This window comes from Lates calcarifer, linkage group LG1 (assembly GCF_001640805.2).
Source record: "Lates calcarifer isolate ASB-BC8 linkage group LG1, TLL_Latcal_v3, whole genome shotgun sequence".
In the NCBI taxonomy this organism is placed as follows: Eukaryota; Metazoa; Chordata; class Actinopteri; family Centropomidae; genus Lates; species Lates calcarifer.
In genome coordinates, this window is record NC_066833.1 from 23,195,784 (window position 1) to 23,205,138 (window position 9,355).

A 9,355-nucleotide genomic window follows, 5' to 3' on the forward strand; every position below is an offset into this window, starting at 1 on the left:
GATAGCAAAATAAAACATGGAATTATATGCTATCAGGTCTTGCACAAATATTGTCAGCATGTGTGTGCATTTGCATACATGTGTGGACCTGTGTATCTTCTGTTTGCAATCTAATCCTAAAATGTGTTAGTTCTCAAGTGCTTTTATCAAGATCAGCACACACTTTAAAGGTGTGTTCATCTGGGTGCTGCTCCACACAGTCAACAAGGAGTCTGTGTGTGTGTGTGTGTGTGTGTTTGATTGTTGGACCAGAGTGTGTGTGTGTGTGTGTGTTGTCTTATGATTGCTGATGTGGTAACCGTTGGTAACATGCCAAACAGAGTAGTTTATCAGTGGTGCTTATCACCATGAGGTGTCTGGATCTCACACACATGAATACACACATGAATACACACACATACTTGTGTTTTGGTGACACTCATCACAGCTTAGACAGGATTTAACGTGGTGCCTTCCATCTTAGTGGTCTGAGAGGAGGCCTTGCACACACACACACACACACACACACACACACACAGAGACACACACTCTTCACCAGAACTCTCCTGTCTGTTTTTTGTCACCTAACATTAGAAGATGGAAAGCTATGACTGACTATGTATTAGTTTAGCATCAGAGACTGAAAAGGCTGATGGTTGAACATTAAATCATTGTTGTGCTCATATTTAACTACAGTGTGTGGTCATTGTTCCATATTTATTTGTTTGTACATTATTTCAAAACAACAAATTTAAGCCTCTACTTCCTTTCAGTTTGCTCTTACAGTTTGTGGGTAAACAGAGTCAGATTTAAGAAAAAATAAACTTGACACCACTTTAGTCTCAACATTAACAGATGCTGTTTGCTGATGTTAGTGCTAGCACACAGGGACTCAATGGGGTCAGCACGGTGGTCTCACAGCAAGAAGGTTCCCGCTTTCTGTGTGCCATTCAAAGACATGTACGTTCAGATTAATCTGTGACTCTAAATTGTCTGTAGGTGTGAATGTAAGTGTGAATGGTTGTTCGTCTATATGTGTTGACCCATGATGGACTGGCAGTCTGTACAGGGTGTACCCCGCCTCTTGCCCAGTGTCAGCTGGGGTAGGCTCCAGCTTCCCCTTGACTCTTAATAAGCGGTGTAGATAATTGATGGATTGATAATGAAGACAATGCACATCCTCAAACTGTATTTAATTATCATTCATTGCAAATAAAGCAATAAGCTGTTTGGGATAGACAGTTAAGGTCATTCTGTTCTATTCTTGATTATTTATATCACAGCACTGAAGTAGCATAGTCTCCTTACTGTTCCACCTTGACCTTGACCTTTTTTGTTGGTAAAAGAATCTGGGAATTCTGGTTATTATATTAATAGTTGAAGGATTATATGTTGTGGGATTTAAAAAATATTTGCCTAATACACAGATGATGTTTGTCTTATGTGTGCTCGCAGTTAACTGGCAATCGCTGCCACACCAGCGGAATTTTTATTTCTTATCAGTATCTCATCAAACTCATGACCTGCCTTTCAGAGGATGATGCATTCAAACTTGTTCTTTGTGTGTCTTTTTACAGGATCTTCCCCAGGGAATACCTGCTACAACATATTCACCTGTACTCCATGGCAGATCTGCAGCAGGTACACACACACACACACACACACACACGATACATACAGTAGCACCAGTGGCATTCACATCATGAACTCAACCTGGTCAGAGCTGGTTCTGGTCATGTTTAAGCTTATTTAAACTTCAATGTAAGATGGTTGTAGCTTAGTTCTAGATCTCCAGTTTGCCGCCCACATCTCCTCAGTGATTAAATAACATCTGGTTTGGATGCCTACATGGGTATTTTGCTGGTTAGAAAAACGATCATAGCCTTAAATTGGCAACATTTTAAAGCTGCATCAGGTGAGACCATCTCACATGTAGTGACAGTTATTTGCTAGCTTGTAAATACATGAGGCATCATTGTTCAAAAAAAATGTAATAGTCATCAGCAAGCTACACCGTGTACTCTTTACCACGAACGCACACATTGTAGTTAATTATGACTCGGTTGCATGTGGACCGCCCTGCTGCTGGAAATAACGACTACAGGACCAAATGTATATTAATCCGCAGCTGAAAATAGTCCCCAACAAATGCACTGTTCTGCCTTACAAAGCCAGAGCAGAGCAGTAACTACAGAAACTAACTTAACTTAGGCTGGTTAGCTTTCTTCCCATTACAATTTAAATTTGTCCATTGCATTGTTACTATGGTATTTTAAGAAACTAAGAAAACTGAGTGACTGATTGACTGAGATTTTAGAGCATTGAAAAGAGCTTTTTAGATTCCAAAAAAAAAAAAAAAGTTGAAAAGGTAAATTAGCATGCTGCTGCTGAGTGGATGTTGATGAATAATTTCTCTGGTACGCTGATGGTAAGGTAACTCACCAAATATGGAGTTTTGCTTTTGTAGGGCAGCATTTCGTTCTGTAACATTTGCTGAAATTACTGAGCCTTTTTCAGAATCAAAGAATTAATTTGTGACCTTACACCTTCACTGTGAACAGGTGGGCCACGAGCCACAGAAGAGTAGATAGATTAAGACATTGGTTTTGGTCTTTTCATGGGTTTTGTTGGCAAAAAGAAAAATATAGAATAATGCTTGTTTTATCCTTTTAGTAAACACGACCTCTCCTTTGTGTTTTTTGGCATGTGTCCATGTCATGACATAAGTAAGAGCCGGTAATACCCTCTTTATAAAACTGGGTTAGCTCTTTCAAGTGTCCTGATCCAGGAGAACAATGGTCTCAGTGGAAAGAACGCATAACTGGTGTTGTGTAAACCTCATCATTTTTTCTTATCAAATGTTAATACCAGCCACACCTCCTCCCTCTGGTTTAATATCAGTTATGAGGAGAAATCAGCTTGCAGAATTGAAATGTTTTCAGTTTCATATGAAAGTAGAGAAAGTCTTTTTTTTCTTAACAGAGATCCTAAAAGAAAGAAACACACTCTTTTCCGCCTTTCAGTGGTTCAGTATCTAGTCGTTGAACTGAGTTTTGTGGTGGTGTGTGTGTGTGTGTGTGGGGTGAGGGGGGGCAAATGACTGAAAAGTTCTTTTGTTTGTCATTATGTTCATTATGTTGTACCCTGCCCCATTTTTTTTTCTTTCATCCCTGACTCAGAGCTCAGTCACAGACTCTCACAGTGAAAGAGATTGGACCCCCATCCTCTGTCCTCCCCCCACCCCCACCCCCACCCCACACTCTGTGTCTCTCTGCTTCACTAATTGGTCACATTCAGAATCAACAGGCAGAAAAACAAAGCGTGACATCCCACCATTTTTCCCTCCATCCCCTCGGCCTCACACACACACACACACACACACACACACACACACACACACACACACACACACACACTCAGCGCACACACGTCTCTTCGCTGTCTTTCCCTCCTAAACTCTGTGATTTACCTCATAAACCCCAAACTGGTGATTCAGTATTAATTTTAACAGTAGTTGTCTTTAGCAGAGTCTGTATAGAGCCCCCCCCCCCATGCCCCCTCTAAACCCCCCATCTCTCCCCCTCTCCTGGAGATTCTCAAGCACTCTGCCCCTTAATTGGTTTTCCATATTAACAAGCTTGTTTCTTTTGATTCACCTCCTGAATAAAATTACGCTCTTAATCAAGATGGCTTTTTTTGTTCAAGCTCAGAGGTCAGTGAAGGCTGAGCTCCCCCCGGCTGAACCCCCTGGACCACACTAGCCTATTCACCTCCCGACAAATAGCCTCCACCCATATCCCCTATTAGGAACAGGGTCATTTTGGAGAAACCATATGTGTTTGTTTAAGGACACTCTGCCCTTTTCCTCTGCTGGTTTGAAGGATTGTCTCTAGGGTTTTGTGTGAGGACTAAAGTAGTAGGAAAGTAGATGTGTGTGTGTGTGTGTGTGTGTGCGCGCCGCAAGCTTCCCACAGCGACACCCTGGCATTCCCTCTATGCCCGGCATGCCTCTCCACTCGCACTTATCCAGACACACAGAGGCCTCTTAAGTAAATGTTAAAAGTTCTAAGAGAGATCTCCACATGGCCTTTAGTTCAGGTAGAGCTCTGAGCTGAACGCTGAGCTGTATCACAAGGTCAAATAGGATTCCTCACAGGGATATTGGGCAACAAATAGCAATAGACATAAAGAAGAATAACCATATAGATATTAAAACATTCCCTGAACCTATAAGGGGCCTTTTAGTGTAATGTTGTAGCTGCCTAGGATACGTATCTGTCTGTCACGGCCACAGAGAGGGCACACGCAGGACCCCAACATGCAGACACTGACAACCAGCGTACATCAAGTCTTCTATGTGTGAGGACAGGGTGTCACACAAACAGAGTTCACCCTGGTCATTGCAGCCATGTAATCCCAGCTGGCTTCCTACTTTCTCAATGGAGCTGTGGCAGTCTGTGTGTGTGTGTGTGTGTGAGAGAGAGGGGGAAAGAGAGAGAGAGAGAGAGAGAGAGGGCAGGGCAGGCGAACGGCTGTTAAACAGCAGTTTTAGGGGATTAGGAGGTTCTGGAGCACAAAGACTCGGCGTGGAGCAGAGAAAGAGGTTGAATGAGGGTGTGGGGTGGGGATGGGGAGGGGGTTTAAAGAGGATGGATGGAGGGAGACGAGGTGAAGTGTGTGTGTGTGTGTGTGTGTGTTTTTGGGGGGGGCGGGGGTATTTGGAGGGAAAGAGGGTAAATGATGTGAATATATTAGGAGGGGTTGTCCTGTCCTGTAGCTTGCTTCAGAGTCATATTGCGATCGTGGTCCTGTCAGTAGTTATTTCACATCAGTGTCATTGTTTCATGCTGCTGTCTGACATGCTCAAGCACTGAATGACAGGACGTCAAATGGAGCTGTACCCCGACTCAGAACTCAGTTGAATCAGATTTGGCTTCAGTGCAAAGATTTGTTTTTTTTGGTCACAGCTCAGTTATGAAATCCTATCGCACCACAGAGTGTCTCTCCTGCCGGGCTGCTGACAGCGTTGTCGGTCCGTGTTAACTCACCATAATACCAGTAGTTTCTGTGTGTATTGTGACGGGCCTGCAGTTCTCAGCAGGTAGAACTCACCTGACGCAGCTGAGGGTATCAGAGCGACCAACGGAAACGAATCGCTCTGTGCTGCCTCGCCTGGTTGTAAAGTCTTGGCACACTGTTACTCCTGCAGCACTGCTGTGTGTGAACTGAGAGGCAGCTAAGAAAAAGCGTTACACATCGTCAGGTCACATTTTGTGGATCGAATCAGGATTTTCCTGACTGATACATAAAGTCGGCGACTTTTAGGAGGCAGCCCTGACGTTAAGTTTGGATTAAAATCCTGTTTGCTCAGTGATATATGTAAAACATTTAGTTGAATATGCATTTATTTGTTCCATGCAGTTAACATGAAACTTTAAAGAGACAGTACAGGGGAGGTTATCACTGTGATGTGAGGGTGTCTAACCTCTTTTGCCCCATGTCGCTCCACAAGAAGAAAAATAGTTTTTATTGACTGATCTGAGAAAAATCTCAGCAACACCTTAAAAATGGCTCATTACTTTATTAAACTGACATATTTTTTTCATGCATTTATTAAGACAGAAGTCAGTATGACCGCGCCGACCCTGAACACCCAACAGAGCACTGAGAGATCTGCCAGCGGTCTGGCTGCTGGTCCACCCAGACACTCAGAACAGCCATCAATATTTGGCTTCATTCTCGTCTTTGTTGAACGTGGGCGAGCGTACAAATTAAAAAGGGTTGAAGTTGGAAGTACTGGTCTGAATGATTGTCCCAGTGTGACCCTGCTGGCCAGGGCTACTTTGGTGCAGCTAATAAAAGGGTCACTGGATATTTATAGCGAGCAGTAACAGCTTTTAAGAAAATTGAGGAAAAGATTTTGTGAAATTAGAGAAAGAAATGTATGGGGGAAAAGCAATTCAGTGTTTATCATGAAAAATTACATCCTGGCTTCGTACACTTAGAAGAAACCAGATTTGATTTACTTATTGTGTTCTTTATATTGCCCTTTCCCGCTTTTCATCTGTCCATTTACTTCTGTCACTCTCCATCCATCTTTCTGTGCCTCCTTCCGTCTTTCCCAGTGTCCCTTCAGAGTACCAGGCAGCCACCAGAGCTGTGCTGCCAGTCGTTTGATTCTGCCCAGTCCAATTATAGAGGGCCTTAATTACTGAGGCTGTCAGCCTCCATCAGGAGAGCCATTTGTCATGTGGACTGGGCTGGACCGGACTGAGCAGGTCTGCATAGGTTTGGTGTGGGCTGTGCTGGGCGGAGGAGGGGGGGTACATATATCTATCACTGTCTTTCACTTTCAGTATCTGCCCATCTGTCTGCCTGGAGACATTTTTTATCTGCAAAAACTCTAAAACATCCCATATGCACTAAGATATTTGGTTTTTTTTTGGAGCAAATTATGCGTGTTCAGTTGTTTCAGTTCCAACAGCCTCACTGAACAAATTCTGTGTGTGTAGTGAGATATGATCGTCTGCATCAATGTTGCTTAGGTTTTGAACATATTTATTTATTTTTTAAGCTTGATTTGTTTTGGTTTAGACAATCGTTCCAATGTTTTTCACGACGATTGAAGAAATAAGTTGATTTAAAGTTTTCTTGTTACTCACGAAAGCTCATTGTATGCACCTTTGATCTCTAACAAAGGTCTTTATCAAACATTTGCAAAGCTAACTACTTTTGTGAAATTTACATTGTTAAAATCCATGTTTACTAGCTTTACGCCCTCTTTTTTCCCTGCATTTTGTAGGCAAAACCCGTTGATTAGTGGAATAGTGTGAAATCACTGACATGCATCACGTCAGCACTACGACAGGTCTCCACACGGTACCTTTACACTAGGACCTGGAGTCAGGACATGGTTAGCTTAGCTGACTGAAAACGGGAGGAAACAGCTGCAATATTTAAATAACCCTAAAACCACCAATTGTCCCTTTTACATTAGCGAGTAACATCTGTCTAATTAATGTAATTCTCACTCGACGTGGAAGCTGCTGTAATGGTTGTTGGTCTCTGTTTATGTAGATATTTTTCATGCTTTTTTTGGTTAGCTAGCTATGGAGAAAGCATTATGACATCTCCATTTTTTAATCCAACCTATAAAACTGATTGGATGATTGCATCTACAGCTGTCAGTGATGCTACACAACCATCTGACCTATTTGAATTGCTTAACAAAACACATCTTGGTTGAGATTTTGAGGTCTGGACTGATATTTGGACGCTAGCAAAGTGTGTTGCTTGTTTGCTCTTTCTCTGGCAAACAACATAAACTGAATAACTGGTGGTTGTAGCTCTGATCTGTTTTACTGTAAATGTTGAGTCAAGCAACAGCTACTAGAATAAGTCCTGTTTTTTGTGAGATATTGGTCTATGTATCAGTCTAATGTTTGAGACTGATAATTTGATATTCTATATTGTACATAAGGGCGCAGTGTGGGTTGTTCATGTAAAAGCCTTCAGTAGAGGCCACTCATCTCAGTGCAAAGTGCAGCAGTCTTTGGCCGTGGTGTATAATTTACTGTAAACAGGATCAGTATACCTCCTCAGTGTGCTGTGTTTCCTCTCTCCATCTCATGTCCTCCTCTTCTCCCCTCGTCGTCTAACAAACAGCATGAAGGAGGTTATAATTGGGAGGTCCAGAGCTCTGCCAGGTGGAACCACTTGTATCTGAATACAGGCTCTCGCTCTCTCAAGACCTCTCTTGTATATTGTATCTGTGCCACTCTTTCTCTTACTTGATACTCTGTCTTTCTCTCTTACATTCTCTCTCTCTTTCTTATATGCACACTCTCATTATGCTCATGGCTCTGACTGCATTATTAACATGATACGACAAAGCTTTGTGTCCATATTTCGTTTTTATTCCTGAAAGATTCTGCACAGCTTTTCTTTTGACTAACTCCTGTTCCTCTGTGAGTCATCCGCTGTCTGTTCAGTACAATACAACTCCAGGCCCCCCCACCACCCTCTGTTCTTTAAGGAACTTGCCAAGCGTCGCTATTAAAAGGCATTCACCTCATTTACTGTCCTCCTCCAGTTTCCTTTCCTCCTGTTTTCTTGTCTTTCCTCCAAGCCAGAGGATAACACCTTCTTGTTGTAATATTAAAGTCAGTCTTAAATGAAGTGGTGGAAGGAGTACAGAACTTTTACGTAGGTAAAAGAGGCAATATATTAGTACAGGAATACTTTTGTCAAGTAGAAGTCCTGCATTCAAAGTTTTACTTGAGTGTTAGCATCAAAATATGTTAAGTGTCAAAAGTAAAAGAACTCATCATGCAGAATGGTCCAGACTAGTTTGTATTGTATTATTGGACTATAATTATTGATGCAATGTTTATATCACTTTAATGTTGCAGCTGTTAAAGTCAGACCTGATTTATATGACTTATTTAACTGGTAGCTTGTGAATTTCCACTGAGCGATCAACAAGGTTTTATGTTACCCTATCTTAAACTATAATAATTTCATAATCTGAAATTGCTACAGAGTTAAGGAGATCCTGCTAAAAAGGAGTATAAACTGCTGCTGAGGAAGGCTCTTTTCATTTTAAAAAAGCTTCAAACTGCATTCCTTGATTGGTGTTTTGATGTGAAAACGATATATCTTTCGAGCTTAAAGGCTGATTTTGGCTCCTAAAGTTGATGAAACCAGACAGTTGTATGGTATGGTTTAAAATATTCCATGACAAACACAAATCTGAGGTACAAAAACTGTTTTAGTGTGGGATTGGCAGTTTATGTGCACGTTATCTAAGCATTGTTAGTTTGGGTTTTATCACAGAGATGATGTTCACATGAAAGTACAATTCTTTTCAACCTGACAGTTTGAGTTCATGAGTAAATGAACACATTAAACCACTGTTTCCACACAGGTGTGCAGTCTGCCAGTCAAAGTCTTATACCTGTGTTGGGAACATTACATTTGTAATTCTTTGTTGTGGTTCTTGATCTTGTCGTTTATTCTCTTGTTCTCTTTTTCTTAAACCCTCATCCCCTCTCCTCCCTCCCTCCTCACCCTCCAGGTGATAGATGGAAAACTGGCTCCCTTCCTGTCCAAGGTGATCAAGTTTGCCAGTTCCCACGTTTTCAGCTGCAGTTTGTGTCGAGAGAAAGGCTTCATCTGCGAGCTCTGCCACAACGGACAGGTCATCTACCCTTTCCAGGAGAACGCCACCAAAAGGTACAGACACTCAAAGCCGTTTATAGAAATCTGGTCTCACTGCCAATTTTAGATATGACTGCTTTAGGGTAGATGTTAGATTACAAGGCTCTGAAGAAGGTATGTCATGTCACATGACCAATCAGCGCGTTTTTTTTCATTG

General features: G+C 41.9%; 1 protein-coding gene across 3 annotated transcripts in view; it reads left to right on the forward strand.

Moving 5' to 3' along the window:
- Positions 1 to 9,355, forward strand: part of plekhm3 (pleckstrin homology domain containing, family M, member 3) — a 37,564-nt gene that overhangs the window by 22,564 nt on the left and 5,645 nt on the right. For all 3 annotated transcript variants that reach the window (XM_018702685.2, XM_018702686.2, XM_018702687.2), the window contains exons 6-7: positions 1,557 to 1,620; positions 9,056 to 9,213. In XM_018702685.2, coding sequence (XP_018558201.1) covers positions 1,557 to 1,620; positions 9,056 to 9,213 — 222 coding nt within the window. The remainder of the gene's footprint in view (positions 1 to 1,556; positions 1,621 to 9,055; positions 9,214 to 9,355) is intronic.